General features: G+C 60.1%; 8 protein-coding genes across 8 annotated transcripts; 4 read left to right on the top strand and 4 right to left on the bottom strand.

Annotated features, from left to right (window-relative positions):
• Positions 1-71: 71 nt before the first annotated feature.
• On the bottom strand, positions 72-521 carry GGTG_07999 (hypothetical protein; the record flags this gene model as incomplete). Its single annotated transcript, XM_009225833.1, has 2 exons — positions 72-392; positions 441-521. The coding sequence occupies 2 exons, from the start codon at positions 519-521 to the stop codon at positions 72-74; spliced, it is 402 nt and encodes a 133-aa protein (XP_009224097.1).
• Positions 522-1,645: 1,124 nt separating this feature from the next.
• Positions 1,646-2,550, top strand: GGTG_07998 (hypothetical protein; the record flags this gene model as incomplete). Its single annotated transcript, XM_009225832.1, has 3 exons — positions 1,646-1,706; positions 1,779-1,868; positions 2,018-2,550. The coding sequence occupies 3 exons, from the start codon at positions 1,646-1,648 to the stop codon at positions 2,479-2,481; spliced, it is 615 nt and encodes a 204-aa protein (XP_009224096.1). The 3' UTR covers positions 2,482-2,550.
• A 377-nt stretch (positions 2,551-2,927) lies between these two features.
• On the bottom strand, positions 2,928-3,170 carry GGTG_07997 (hypothetical protein; the record flags this gene model as incomplete). The annotated part of the gene is made up of 1 exon (XM_009225831.1): positions 2,928-3,170. The coding sequence occupies one exon, from the start codon at positions 3,168-3,170 to the stop codon at positions 2,928-2,930; it is 243 nt and encodes an 80-aa protein (XP_009224095.1).
• A 48-nt stretch (positions 3,171-3,218) lies between these two features.
• Positions 3,219-5,855, top strand: GGTG_07996 (actin). The gene is made up of 7 exons (XM_009225830.1): positions 3,219-3,468; positions 3,638-3,668; positions 3,863-3,918; positions 4,130-4,160; positions 4,324-5,095; positions 5,161-5,392; positions 5,464-5,855. The coding sequence occupies exons 1-6, from the start codon at positions 3,462-3,464 to the stop codon at positions 5,389-5,391; spliced, it is 1,128 nt and encodes a 375-aa protein (XP_009224094.1). The 5' UTR covers positions 3,219-3,461; the 3' UTR covers position 5,392; positions 5,464-5,855.
• Positions 5,610-6,705, bottom strand: GGTG_07995 (peptidyl-tRNA hydrolase domain-containing protein). The gene is made up of 2 exons (XM_009225829.1): positions 6,329-6,705; positions 5,610-6,246 (listed from the first exon to the last, which is right to left on the bottom strand). The coding sequence occupies exons 1-2, from the start codon at positions 6,440-6,442 to the stop codon at positions 5,857-5,859; spliced, it is 504 nt and encodes a 167-aa protein (XP_009224093.1). The 5' UTR covers positions 6,443-6,705; the 3' UTR covers positions 5,610-5,856.
• A 136-nt stretch (positions 6,706-6,841) lies between these two features.
• Positions 6,842-7,997, top strand: GGTG_07994 (hypothetical protein). The gene is made up of 2 exons (XM_009225828.1): positions 6,842-7,224; positions 7,319-7,997. Exons 1-2 carry the CDS (start codon positions 7,119-7,121, stop codon positions 7,564-7,566), a joined length of 354 nt encoding a protein of 117 aa, XP_009224092.1. The 5' UTR covers positions 6,842-7,118; the 3' UTR covers positions 7,567-7,997.
• GGTG_07993 (RNA polymerase II Elongator subunit) lies at positions 7,772-12,272 on the bottom strand. Its single transcript, XM_009225827.1, has 3 exons — positions 10,889-12,272; positions 8,246-10,785; positions 7,772-8,174 (listed from the first exon to the last, which is right to left on the bottom strand). The coding sequence occupies exons 1-3, from the start codon at positions 11,027-11,029 to the stop codon at positions 8,030-8,032; spliced, it is 2,826 nt and encodes a 941-aa protein (XP_009224091.1). The 5' UTR covers positions 11,030-12,272; the 3' UTR covers positions 7,772-8,029.
• GGTG_07992 (hypothetical protein) lies at positions 11,245-12,625 on the top strand. Its single transcript, XM_009225826.1, has 3 exons — positions 11,245-11,572; positions 11,691-11,855; positions 12,167-12,625. The coding sequence occupies exons 1-3, from the start codon at positions 11,415-11,417 to the stop codon at positions 12,282-12,284; spliced, it is 441 nt and encodes a 146-aa protein (XP_009224090.1). The 5' UTR covers positions 11,245-11,414; the 3' UTR covers positions 12,285-12,625.
• The last annotated feature ends 228 nt before the right edge of the window (positions 12,626-12,853 follow it).

The following is a 12,853-nucleotide window of genomic DNA, read 5'->3' as shown; positions in this document are numbered from 1 at the left end:
CCGCCGCCGGGCTTGAAGTAGATGGCCTCGACGTCGGGCCCCATGCTGGTGACGAGGCTGTACTTGAGCTTCTAGCGGCCGTCCTTGGGGTCGACGACGAAGACGTCGTCGCAGCGCTCAAAGATGCGGAACGTCTTGGTCACGTCCCCGGGGGCCGCCTTGTCCCAGCGACTCCAGGTGAGGTAGGTGCTGACGTTTGCGGCGGTGGCCTGGTCGTTTGTGAAGGCGACGAGGGCGTTGCCGACCTGGTGCTCCACGAGAGCGTCGCCAAAGGCGGCGCGGATGTTGGCCGTCGTCTGCTCCAGCCCGGCCGACAGGCCGCCGTACGCGGGGCCCAGGGGCCGGCTGTCGTAGACGACGTCGTCGGTCATGGCCTCGCGCAGCCGGTCGTACTGCTTGTGGTCCGGGATGGAGGCGAGCAGGTACTCGGCCTAGTGCACGGCCTCGTACGGCTCGGGCTTGGGCCGGCCCGCGGAGGCGAGGGCGGCGAGGAGGGCGGCGAGGGCGGTGGAGGCGCGCATGGTGGGTGTGGTGGTGGTGGTGGTGGTGGTGGATGGAGAGGGGTTGGTGCTGTGGTTTGGTTTTTGGGCTGGTGAGAAGCGAGAGTAAGAGGCCGGAGCTGGTAGCGATCGACTGTTGAGTGAAGCTGTAGGCCGATGCTGATGTTCTCTTCATGAATCAAAACGCCAAGGAGCGTGATGTGCCTCTCTTATAGCAAGAGTTGTCTGTTGAACACAGATAATATCTCGGAATGAAGATATCATAGCACCCCCCATCTCCATGCGCACCACGGTGCCTCCGAATTACCGCATTAGTATCATGGGAAACAGACGCCTTGTTCAACCTCTGGGAGACAGGGCGCTGCCCCGATTCTAGATTGAGGTGCGGCGATCCAAGCCGCTTGGACTGGACACGGTGACGAGGCTGTCCGAGGCCTCAGCCTCGCTACGTCGGTCTGCAGGCAGCACCAGCATATTGCAGGTGAGGTAGCAGCCGTGCCCTCGCTCTAGGCGCAGTTGAAACGGAATTTTCCGAAAAGCCTGCATGGAGCGCCGTTTGTAATGGGATTTAGAAGAAGTGGTCGTGCAACCCGATTTCCCCCCCTTTTCCCCCAAACCGCATCGATATTCTCCAACATGGGCCCTAGTTGTCCAACCTCTAGACCAGCCCGAACGGTGCCTTGGGGTCCGAGGTATGGAGTACTCTTACAAGAGACGCGCGGTACAGGGCTGCTTCCTCATTAAGTAATCAGATAGTGCATGGCGGCCGTCCTTTTTACGGCGTAGCCGTGGTCTAGTCTCTGCCTCGGATCATATGGTTGCTTGTCGTATTTTTCCATTTCGGACAGTCGTGTACTTTGACGATCATGAGGTCTGGATATCCGACGTTTAATCACATTTAAGGAGGTGAGTTGAGGTTATGGTTCCACGGCGTTGATGAGGCTGGCTGTGGCTGGTCTGATTTGCCACACTTGGAGCATTGACACTTGCCAAAGAATCTACCCCGCCATTGCCCCTCTTTGCCCCAGAAGGGTGGGTATTGACATCCATGGCATTGCTCGTGCAGGCTTTGTGTCTGTTATCGGATGCTGGGTGGAACATGGCATCAACGGGAATCTCAGCTGGGTGTTTCATCAATTGGAACCATGGAGAATCCCATCCAGATCCATTCCCCCGTGCTGCTCGAGAGCACGCCCAGCGGTACAGGTACAGAGGGCGAGGGGCTGGTAATGTTACAGGCAGGCCGCAGCAAAATTTCCTAAAATGGCCGGTGTTCAGGGGTGGTTGGTTCGTTACCGCCAACAGGCTCGCAGAGGTTCCCGAGCTACAGTCCTAGGAGCTCCAAAGATCGGGCGACGGCTGCGCACTGTATGCTCGGGCTGTCAGCCGTCGGGGCAGGCTTCTGGAAAGAAGATGCATGCAACCTAGCAGGCTCGCACTCGGGCTGGGGGAGACAGAAGAATTCCACAGAGAAGGGTTGAACAACATCGGCCTTGCATGCAACCGCCTTCGTATAGTGATGCTTGAACAAGGCAGCCAACCCGCGGGCTTGGCAGCACGCGGCTTTGGCATTACGTCTGCCATTCGCAAGACTCCAGGCAGACACAATCGGATCCGTCGCGGCCAAGTCACAGAAATGCCGTGTGCACCACATCTCGATCCACCCGACGGCATCCTGTCGCAGGCTGGTCAAGATTCAATGCTAATGGTGGCAGCTTTAATGTCGGTGCCTCAGCTTTGCCGCAGTGGCGATGGTGGTTGCGAGTCCTGGGTGTCAGAAGACGAACGTTTCTTGGCTGCCTGGGTCCGACTGGCGCTTGTCATTATCTCGACGGAGCGGCGGGGACGGCCCAGCCACCCGCAGACGCGCCTCCTTGCCTACTGCAGGCGGCAGGGGGCCAACGCAGACTGGAAAAGGGGTCCCGGAAATGATGGAGGAGTTCCGCCAGACGCGCGTGGCATGGGCATGGCAACCACATAATCGTCCCGAAGACCGAGCCTGTCGACACCGGCAGCCTGGAATACACAGGCTGAAAGTCCGAGGGCTGGTTAGGCTGTAGGCTGCTGCTGCTTTTTCGATGCTGGCAGCAAGGGAAAAGGCATGTTTCCATCGAATTATGCCATAATAATGGAATCCGTCTAGTTGCCGTGATCATGGATGGACATAGCGCACCCCCGCTCCAGAGAGCTCCACAGCTCACAAGCCGACCCGTACTAACAAACAAACAAACAGAATGCCCGCCAGGTTGGCGAGACCAGGGCGCGATAATTAGCTCTCCAGGAGGTCGGTACTGCCATGGGCTACGAGAAGGAAATCTAATAGGGGATGAATTGTAGTAATGCCAAAGAGAAGAGACTCAGGGCACATGCAAGGGAGAAACAGCACGGCAACACAGTGGCAAGCGGGGTCAAAGGGCTGCAGACGTGTTAGTGCGGAGATTTTGTGCTGTCATCGCTGATCTTGACTGGGCTGTCCACCGCCTCGACAGCCCGATAGCGGCGCTTGGGACGGAAGGAGCAGCGGAATGCAGTACCCAGCACCAGCACCCAGCTCATCCAGCGGTGCGTGCGACGGTGCTGCAGGAGGGAGCGGCGGTCCGCCAACCAAAAAGACGACAGGGCCGGCCCAGCGTCGACCCAGCGTCGAGCTCTGAAGCCCAGGCGGCCCATAGCCAAGGAGGAGCCCACAAGTCAGCGACGCACGGACGCTCCCAGGCTGTGACATCGTTTCCCGCCATTTGCTGCTTACGCCCACATTCATATCGCCTCAACCAAAAGCCGACCTCACCTCAAAATCTAACACCTTGCCTCCTTTCCATCCAACTTCGTCCCACACCCTCTGGCCCGGACGCTTTCTGCATCTTCACCATCATCACCGCTCTGTCGACTCGGGAGCCTCGCTCAGCACTTGACGCCTCTACTGCTTTTTTTCTAGTCTAGCACACACATTAATCCGCCACAATGGAAGGTATGTTTGTCTGCTTGTCGACTGCCCCATCGCACGCACCCACGCACCCACGCACCCAGCCCGGGCGCCGACGCCTCTGCGCGCCGTACACCACGGTCACAGCCCGAGCCATCTCGGCCGTCGTGCCCTCGATGCTCCCAGTACTGATTCTCGATTCTTGCTGCTGCAGAGGAGGTTGCCGCTCTCGTCATCGACAATGGGTAAGCTCTCCGTCGCGCCCTCACCGACTAAACACAGCCTCCCGAGGCCCTGGTCCCCTGGCTCAATTGCTACATGGCTGCCCACTCGACCTCGTCGAACGCACGCGATCCCCGGGACGGACGCCAGAATCAGGGCCAACGCCCGGCGACACGCCATGATGGGTTTCGGTGTGCTGACATGGCTTACCTCGCAGTTCGGGCATGTGCAAGGCCGGTTTCGCCGGTGATGATGCTCCCCGTGCTGTCTTCCGTAAGTGCCCCGCATTTTGTTTGTGACCTCGGTGCGCGCCATTCTACGCCACCACCATCCCTCCCAGCAGCCATGACTGCGGCGAACGGCACCAGCCATGGCACCCGACGACCATGGGCTGTGTGCGGGGAATGGAAATACTGGGAGAAGCGAAGAAGAGAAAAAAGATGCACGACGGCAAAGTCTAACCTCTATTGCGGTTGGTTTATAGCGTCCATTGTTGGTCGTCCCCGCCATCATGGGTGAGTAGCCAGGTCCCCCGCCTTGATTTCCCCCATTTGCGGCACATGCGCACCCAGAACTCATCTGGTTGGGCATGTTCCGGATTTATCTGGTTGAGAGGACGGCCGCCTGTCTAGAACCTCCAGCCATGCGGACAGAATGCTGACAACGGCGACATGGCAGCATCATGATTGGCATGGGTCAGAAGGACTCGTACGTCGGCGACGAGGCTCAGTCGAAGCGTGGTATCCTCACTCTGCGGTACCCGATCGAGCACGGTGTCGTGACGAACTGGGACGACATGGAGAAGATTTGGCACCACACCTTCTACAACGAGCTGCGTGTGGCTCCTGAGGAGCACCCCGTCCTTCTCACCGAGGCCCCCATCAACCCCAAGTCTAACCGTGAGAAGATGACGCAAATCGTCTTCGAGACCTTCAACGCCCCTGCCTTCTACGTCTCGATCCAGGCCGTCCTGTCGCTGTACGCCTCGGGTCGTACCACTGGTATCGTGCTCGACTCGGGTGACGGTGTCACCCACGTCGTCCCCATCTACGAGGGTTTCGCCCTGCCCCACGCCATCGCCCGTGTCGACATGGCCGGCCGCGACCTTACCGACTACCTGATGAAGATCCTGGCTGAGCGCGGTTACACCTTCTCCACCACGGCCGAGCGTGAAATCGTCCGCGACATCAAGGAGAAGCTCTGCTACGTCGCCCTCGACTTTGAGCAGGAGATCCAGACGGCCGCCCAGAGCTCCAGCCTCGAGAAGTCGTACGAGCTGCCCGACGGACAGGTCATCACCATCGGCAACGAGCGCTTCCGTGCCCCCGAGGCCCTGTTCCAGCCCTCGGTCCTGGGTCTGGAGAGCGGTGGCATCCACGTCACCACCTTCAACTCCATCATGAAGTGCGACGTCGACGTCCGTAAGGACCTGTACGGCAACATTGTCATGGTACGTTTGGTCAAATCTGGGTTGAGCCAACTTGTAATATCCGCTAACTTGCATCTCCTCTCTAGTCTGGTGGTACCACCATGTACCCTGGTCTGTCGGACCGTATGCAGAAGGAGATCACGGCCCTGGCCCCCTCGTCGATGAAGGTCAAGATCATCGCTCCCCCCGAGCGCAAGTACTCGGTCTGGATCGGTGGTTCCATTCTCGCCTCGCTGTCGACCTTCCAGCAGATGTGGATCTCGAAGCAGGAGTACGACGAGAGCGGACCTTCGATTGTCCACCGCAAGTGCTTCTAAGGTGAGAAACGGTCTGATGCCTTCTGCTTGGGTACTCGACGGTGGCTGACATGGCATCATTCACATGCGCAGCGCCTAGTCCTAAGCCTGTTTCCCTCATGTCCCCCACCGACTCCCCTAGAGACCGACGAAAGAAGGCAGTTCCCTGTGCCGTTCACGACCGCCCCACGAGACGCGTATCTTCGAAAAGTTGTTGCTATAGTGGAGGGTTGGTGGAGGGCTTTTCTACATCGGGAGGAAAAGTACGATGGCATGTGTCTTCGAGTAGTTTGGCGTAACCGCGCGAAGGAGCTGGGGAGACGAGTACACGGGAGGTTTTATACAATTTAGCTCTGTTTACCCTTCTCAACTTGTCATGGGTGGGGTTCCAACGTGGGTGATTTCGTCATATTGGGCACTACATGACCCGAGGGCTGGTAGTAGAAGACGGTCCGAAGCCTAATGGGAATTTCAAGATTATGGGCTTTACGTCGTGGGTGCTGTATGACTTGTGTGTTTTTCTGATGCAGCGGCGGCTGTTGTATCTGCAGTCTGCCCGGTACTTTGAGATTCCGACAGAGACCCCTCCAGAGCCCCCTCCAGCTCCGGTCCCGCATCATCGTCTTCCTCCTTGCCCTGCTCCTCGAGCTTCCGATACTTGCGCTTGCTCTTTTTGGCGGCGCTGGCCTTCTTCTTCCTCTTGGAGTCGGCGACGATGGCCTGGCGGCTCTGTTCGCCGTTGAACATGACGTCGAGCTTGGCGGCGAGCAGGTCCCGGGCGATCTTTCGGTTCTGGTCGCGCGAGCGGGTGGCCTGGCACTTGACGACGAGGCCCGTGGGTATGTGCTTGAGCTGGACGGCCGAGTTTGTCTTGTTCTGTGGAGTTGGGGAGGGAGGGATGTGTTTTAGTTTTATGGGTGTGTGTGTATAAGAGGTAATGAATGCATGGGGGGCAAACCAAGGTAAAGCAAGTACAATCTTTTGGCCGCCCGGCCCGCTGCCCTTGAGGTACGACTCCTCCAGATCCGAGTCCGGCGGCGGCTTGGGCCGGGCCGGCATCTGCTTCTGCCATGGCGGCGCGGTTGTGCTCAAGGGGCGGCGGGGGCGCGGGATGATGGGTGCTGCTCCCGGCTGCTGCGGCGCGGCGGACACGAACATGCCGTTGAAGAGGGTGCGGCCGAAGAGGGAGGCGCCGCGGGCGGTGGTGGCCATGGCTGGGAGGGGAGGGAAGCTGGCTCGGTGGGGAGTCCGTTGTCGCAAAGCCTCTTCTGTGTTGGCTTGTAGCCCCCCTCCTACCTATGTGTTGTTTTCCTCTGCTTTCTTTAGACGGGGCCGGCAAACAAGGGACGACGGCGGCGCCGGCGCGGGACAAGGTGTGGGTCCTGCTTGGGCTTTTGCAGCAGCTGGTGCCCACCAATCAACCATAGGTATTTCAGTACAGGGGGGCGGCTTTGGCTGCAGAATGGGAACCGGAAGGCGGCCGTTGAGCCGCTTGACCCTTTTTTGTCCTTGTCCTGACCCTCCCCTTGCCGTAATGTAATTTCCATCGTCACCGCCCCGATTCTCGCGGCTTGCTCACGCACCTTGGTTCCTGCAACTCGTGATTGAAGTTCATTCCCCAACGTCCATATCGCCGTTTTTCCGCACATTCTGCCCGACGATTCTACTTTGCTGCCGAATTGCCAAGGGTTCGAATTGAAGCACGCCCGCCCCATCCGCCAAAACCACCACCACTCCAGCCAGCCACGATGAACGTCCTCGACAGGTTCGGCAAGTGGGTGCAGCTCAAGGCGTACCAGGTCGAGGTCACATACTCGGTCTACATGTTTACGCCCGCCGAGAAGTTTATATTCTGTACGTCTCTCTCCCCCCTCCCCCCCGTCAAAACTCAAAATAAAACACCAGCTGACTTGACTCCCCTTCGTCTCTCCTCTCCTCTCCCCCCTAGGGTCCATCGTCTTCCTCGTCCACGCCCTGACCATCATCGCCACCATCCTCTACATGCCGCACCACATCGCCTTCCTGGCCAACCGCGCCTGGTTCTACATCAACGGCGACAGCGTCGACGTCGTCGGGCTCGCAAAGGACGCCGTCCACACCCTCGTCGCCACAAACGCCGCAGCAGCGGCCGCCACGTCGTCGTCCTCCATCTCGACGGCCGCCCGGGCCGCCGCCACGATGGTCAGGGAGCTATAGGCGGCCGGTGCGTCGCCGCCTCGGGGCTGGTTGAGTGACGCCCCGAGAAAACAAAATTCATACTACGAAATTCTCCCTTGCTCCATGGAGAAGGACCATCCAGCCATATCATCAGGTTCACTGGCTGGCTTTATATCAAATGTTGCTTTTAATCCCGTCTCTCGTTGCACCGAGTGCAAGAGACACACTACCCCCGGGCTCGGCGCGGTGGAGAGAAGCGTTGGGCGTTGTGATGCCAAGGTTGGCCGGCGTGCCATGCTCGTAATTTCTGGTTGGGGCATAGAATGGCGGCAGGTGGTGGGAACGCTTCCTGGATAAAGCCCATGATGAAATAGGGGCAGTATATACATATGCTAATAGAAGTAATACCCTGGGGGCGCAACCTTTGCGCTCCCCAAATCGCAATCAACCTATCCTTTTTTGCCTTGGTATTATCTCATCATCAAGTCTACCTACTTCTAATCTAGAGACCCCTGAACTGGTATATCCTGAGAGACGAGTCCTCGCACGCCACCGCCAGCTCGTCGCGCCGCTGGTCGCTCGGAGTCTTGGCCTCAGCATCCGCCGGCCGCCAGGCCAACTGCAATATTGACTTGGAGGAGCATAGGCTGTTGGGTGGATTTCTTGTCAGTACTGCCGCCAAGGGTGGGGAACAAAAGCTCGGGGGTTGGTCGCTTACTGCGAGTCAAGATCATGCTGCGTCACCACAGTCCAGCTCTCTGGGTCCAGGGTGTATGCGGAGATCTTGCCCGCCTCGGTACCGACGGCTAGGACTAGGCCGCCGTTGCCGTTACCGGCCTCGTCACCGCCACTCAGTGGCCGCCAGAGGAAATCCACAGCCGTGGCGGCATGCTCTAGAGGGATCGTAGCGGCGAGCTCAAACGTGGGGGCTGCGGTAGCCGCGACGCTCTCGACCTCGGCCTTCTTCTCCCTCAGCACCCACACCTTTACGTTCTTGTCCCGGCCGGCCGTGGCAAACGCCCGCAGCGGACCCCGGGCCCCAACTGTCAGGGCCGGGGCCCAGGCAGAGTCGAGAATCATCCTCGTGTGGCCCTTGGGGTTCACCTGGAAGAGGCTGTAGCGCAGCTCCGCGTCGTCGCTGGGCTTGGAGGCGCCTCCTGCGTTCTCGGCCGGCGTGGCCGCCGCGCCGCGCTGGAAGACGGCCCACTGGCGGTCACGGCCGACCGAGAGGAGGAAGGCGTCGTCCGGGCTGAAGCGCAGGCGGGTCGCCGTGAGCGAATGGGCGGTCAGAGGCGGGCGCATCTCGGCCCAGCGTGGCGAGGTGGCGAACAGGCGGATGACGGCGTGGTTGAGCGAGCTGGCGCGGCACGCGCTCGCCACCACGCGGCCGTCGTGGCTCGCGGCCAGGCACGACAGCTCGTACCCGTGCCCATATAGCTTCTCAATTTCGGGCCACAGCGTGTGTCGTGATAAGCTGTCCTCGTAAGGGGGGCGGGCTAGGTCCAGTGTAGAGGCGCGGAAGAGCGACGTCGCCATCGCCGCGTCCGGGTCTTGCCGGCGTCCGCCTTCCTCGGCTGCTGCATCTGCGGCTGCTGCCGCCGCTGCCTCGGCCTCGTCGGCCGCCTCATCGTCGACTGCCTCCACGGCCTTGTTGGAAAGGCCGAGGACAGGCATGTTGGCGGCATCCGGGAGGGCGTCCAGTCCTCCATCACCCAACCCCGTGGCGATAGCACCGTTGCCGCTAAGGCGGCCCAACAGGCGAGCCACGGCCTTGGGGGCGCTGAAGACGCGCATCAACTTCTCGTCGGCGCCCGAGACGAACTGCGAAGGTCCCAGGCTGTCTATACAGTTCAGATCATAGCCGTGGATCTGCGGGCGGGCCATCTCGTGCCACGTCGGCACAAACTGCTCCTCGCTGTTCCCGTCTTGTCTAGTATCGCCTCTTGCCCTCCACTCGGCGTGCAGACGGGTGGTCTGGTCCGATGACGTGGACAGAAGGTATCCGCCGTCGCGGGACCAAGTGATGCCCGTGACAGCCTTTGTGTGCCCCGACACGGAGAGTGCCTGGCGCCACAGGGCGGCGGCGCCGCTGGAATCGCCCGCCTCTAGATCCCAGCGCCTCCAGCTGCCGGTCCGGCCTAGACACACGACGGTGCGGCCCGAAGGCGACCAGAGGCCGGTCCAGAACCCACCGATGCTCCCTGTGGCCGTGGTGGCGCCTTTCTCCTTACTCAGCTCCCCGAGCCGGGCGCTGGTAATCCAGATGCCCGAGTCCACGTCGGCCTCCCAAATAGCGAGTGAGTTGTCAGCTGAGGTGGAGAGGAGCTGTGGCCTGCTGGCGCAACCTTCTGTAGCACCCGTTGGTGAGGAGTGCCACTTGGCGCTGTAGATCCAGTCGTCGTGGCTCAGAAGCAGGGCCTCGAACGATATCGAGTATTCCGAGGCGCCGGCCGTGAACCTGTGGGCCTTGTTCGATGGCGACTTGCCGGGGAACGCCAAAGAAGACGATGGTGGCCCGCCGTCTACTTCTGGTGCTGCCTCTGCCGCCTTGGAGGATGCCGTGTCGCCCGCCGTGGTCCTGTGCACCCTCCACAAGCGGATATACTTGTCCTGGCTCGCCGAGGCGAGGAGCAAGTCGCTCTGGGGTGCCTTGGACGCGTCCTCCCAGGCAAAGTCGAGCGACCTGACCCACCCTTCATGGCCTGTGAGGGTGGCCTGGAGTTTAAACTCGATTGCATCCATGCCCGACGCTACCGCTCCATTGGCATCGACAGCGGCAGCAGTGGCGGCAAACACCTGGACGAACGGCTTGGTGCCCGCCGCCGCTAGCATGTACGAGCTCTCCTCGCCATCCAACTGGCTCAAGGCTAGGGCTAGGGGGAAGAATTTGGGCCTCGTCTGGATGGTCTGTAGAAGGCGGAGAGCACCGGCCTCTAAGGTCCATATTTTGATAGTTCCGTCGGCAGCTCCCGATGCCGCCAAGGTCCGGCTCCTCCCCGCCGCACTGCAGCCCAAGACGGCGACGCAGTGGATAGGAGCTGTATGCTCGCGCAATGTCTGACGGAGCAGCGCCTGGCCATCATGACCGAGTTCCCACAAGATCAGACACTGGTCATCGGAGCCGCTCACCAGGTACGACGAGGGCGCCTCCGTCTCCTTATCAGAGTCGCCCTCCGTACCCGTTGGTATGAACTTGACAGCCTTGACGGTGTCTTTATGGCCGCGCAGTAGCCTCGTCACACCCCGAGGTCGTTCATCCTAGGTTGGCACATGACTATCAGGCCCTAGTCGCTTGTCGAAAAGGGGCAACAGCCCAAGCAGTATGAGCCGATCGGTATGAGCAGCATGCACGGCAACTTACAGTCGGCCTCCACAGGGCGATGTTTGCGTCGCTGCCATAGGCCACGATGCCATCATGGCTCCAGTCGGCAACAGCGCTGTGTCTGTTGGCGCCGGCCGAGATGTAGATGGCGTGGGCGTCGATGCTGGGTGACCCCATCATCGTCAGATCGACAGATACACACGCCTACTTGGCTCTACTGCAGGCGGGGGTTTCTAGTGATTTGTCTCGCTCAGGAATTTCCTCATTTGTCGTTACAGCGCCGCATGACTCTTGGAGGGGAAGAGCCACAGTGGGAAATTGGCAGACTGGACGTGTCAAAGTATGTATTTTCCATGCACGTGACACCTACACACTGTGCCATGATCTTGCCAGCCGGGAGACGGCTGGCTCTGCTTGGACCCCTCGCCTAACGGATGGCAGGTGCGAGCGCCATCAGTTGAGTTTGACCTTCCAGCCCAAATCAGGACAGCATCTTTTGATCAAGCCATCTCGTCAACCTTGGCTGCCGGACAACCAACGCGCAAACAGCAGACGACAAGAATCAATGTCTCCAGACGCAGCCGCTTCCTCAACCGTATCGCAGGCTGTCGTGCCACCGCCAACGGCTCACCCAGCAGCAACGGCAGCGGCAGCGGCAGCGGCAGCAACGCCACCATCAGAAAAGCAGCACGCCCCCACACTCGGGATTGTGGTTGAGTTCTCGTCAGTCTCACTCGCTTCCTGTTGTTTTTGTTCTTGTCTCCTGCCGTTTGCCGCTGTCATATCTCCTTGGCGACGGACCCGTGGCTGACATGGCGCCCTTCGGGCTTGTGCTCTGCAGTGGCGGCCTCGAGATGCTGTTTTCGCACCAAGTCCGCCACCAACTCGCCCTCCCGAACGCCGACGACCAGGGAAGTCCGGCCACTATCGCCTTCCTGATCGGGTATTTGTGCCGCCACGCAATGAAGGACGCTCGCAGGCACCTCTTTGTGCTTGACGGCCACCTGTGAGTCCAGCCCGCCGCCCCCTTGTTCGCGCCGATCATTTTCTCCCCGTCACTCTCCCTTCGTCACTTTCTCCTCTCCCCCTCCTTTACCGCCTCCATCCCCTCTCCCTCGGGTCTGGCCTATCATAAGTCTGCGGCCGAAACAGGCCACTTGGGAAGGTGCATCGCTTGGCTGTGCACTATGGTTTCCCTTGTGTGCAATGGCCGTCGGGAACAGACCCTAGCGGGGAGGAGGGGGCGTGTGTGACAAAGGCCGTCTCTGACTAGCCTTGATTTCTTTTCCTTTTTTTTCACTTTCGGTGGCCTCTCAGTCGCCCAGGGATCCTTGTCTTGATCAACGACGCCGACTGGGAGCTCGAGGGTGAGGAAGAATATGTGATCCAGCCCGGTGACAACATCCTATTCGTCTCGACGCTCCACGGGGGCTGAGAGATGGGCCTTCCGGTCTCGCCCCAACCACCGATCCTCCCTAGAGAGGGCCGCAATATTCAGCAAGCTTGGAGCCAGTTATTCCCACCGTCGGATCATAAGAGCCGACCCCGGCGTCGGACGAGAACGAGAACTGTCATATCGCAGAGGGACCGGGGTGTCTTTGCCCACCGAGGGGGTGAGTGTACATTGTGTGGCAATATCAGTCGCGGCCGCGGGAAGCTCCCGGTGTCTCCTCGGGAGGCAGGCAAGATACGTGGGCGGATGCCAGGAGGGGGCGCGTCTAGCCACCCGCCAACCAAACAGCCAGCCAGTCAACAATGCACTCGTTGCAACGCTCGCTCCTCTTCCTTGTCCTTGACCACAGGTGGCCGCCTACGACGTGTCCATCGGCTTGTCGCTGCCCTTGATAACAGCGTGGCCTCACGTCAGGACCGTTTCCGAGGCTCTCTGAGCGAAACATGTCGCCGCACTCGCCGTGGCTTGATGTCGTCCTCCCTCGTTTGGAAGAAGGCCATCCCTGAAAGATTAAAGGCCCACGTTTCGTGGAGATGGGACAAGACCTGACC

The sequence above is a fragment of the Gaeumannomyces tritici genome, assembly GCF_000145635.1.
Source record: "Gaeumannomyces tritici R3-111a-1 unplaced genomic scaffold supercont2.4, whole genome shotgun sequence".
NCBI classification, from domain to species: domain Eukaryota; kingdom Fungi; phylum Ascomycota; class Sordariomycetes; order Magnaporthales; family Magnaporthaceae; genus Gaeumannomyces; species Gaeumannomyces tritici.
Note: the sequence above shows the minus strand (reverse complement) of the source record. Positions and strands in the feature narration are given on the sequence as shown.

Excerpts from the sequence above, each read along its gene's own strand:
- GGTG_07996 (XM_009225830.1), top strand. Across the intron at positions 3,919-4,129 it reads TGCTCCCCGTGCTGTCTTCC|CGTCCATTGTTGGTCGTCCC; the intron begins GTAAGTGCCCCG and ends GTTGGTTTATAG. Across the intron at positions 5,096-5,160 it reads TGTACGGCAACATTGTCATG|TCTGGTGGTACCACCATGTA; the intron begins GTACGTTTGGTC and ends TCTCCTCTCTAG.
- GGTG_07995 (XM_009225829.1), bottom strand. The coding sequence starts at position 6,442 with ATGGCAGAAGCAGATGCCGGCCCGGCCCAAGCCGCCGCCGGACTCGGA. Across the intron at positions 6,247-6,328 it reads ATTGTACTTGCTTTACCTTG|AACAAGACAAACTCGGCCGT; the intron begins GTTTGCCCCCCA and ends CCAACTCCACAG.
- GGTG_07994 (XM_009225828.1), top strand. The coding sequence starts at position 7,119 with ATGAACGTCCTCGACAGGTTCGGCAAGTGGGTGCAGCTCAAGGCGTAC. Across the intron at positions 7,225-7,318 it reads CGCCGAGAAGTTTATATTCT|GGTCCATCGTCTTCCTCGTC; the intron begins GTACGTCTCTCT and ends TCTCCCCCCTAG.
- GGTG_07993 (XM_009225827.1), bottom strand. The coding sequence starts at position 11,029 with ATGATGGGGTCACCCAGCATCGACGCCCACGCCATCTACATCTCGGCC. Across the intron at positions 10,786-10,888 it reads TCGCCCTGTGGAGGCCGACT|GATGAACGACCTCGGGGTGT; the intron begins GTAAGTTGCCGT and ends GTGCCAACCTAG. Across the intron at positions 8,175-8,245 it reads CAGCATGATCTTGACTCGCA|CCTATGCTCCTCCAAGTCAA; the intron begins GTAAGCGACCAA and ends TCCACCCAACAG.
- GGTG_07992 (XM_009225826.1), top strand. The coding sequence starts at position 11,415 with ATGTCTCCAGACGCAGCCGCTTCCTCAACCGTATCGCAGGCTGTCGTG. Across the intron at positions 11,573-11,690 it reads GGGATTGTGGTTGAGTTCTC|TGGCGGCCTCGAGATGCTGT; the intron begins GTCAGTCTCACT and ends TGTGCTCTGCAG. Across the intron at positions 11,856-12,166 it reads TTTGTGCTTGACGGCCACCT|TCGCCCAGGGATCCTTGTCT; the intron begins GTGAGTCCAGCC and ends GTGGCCTCTCAG.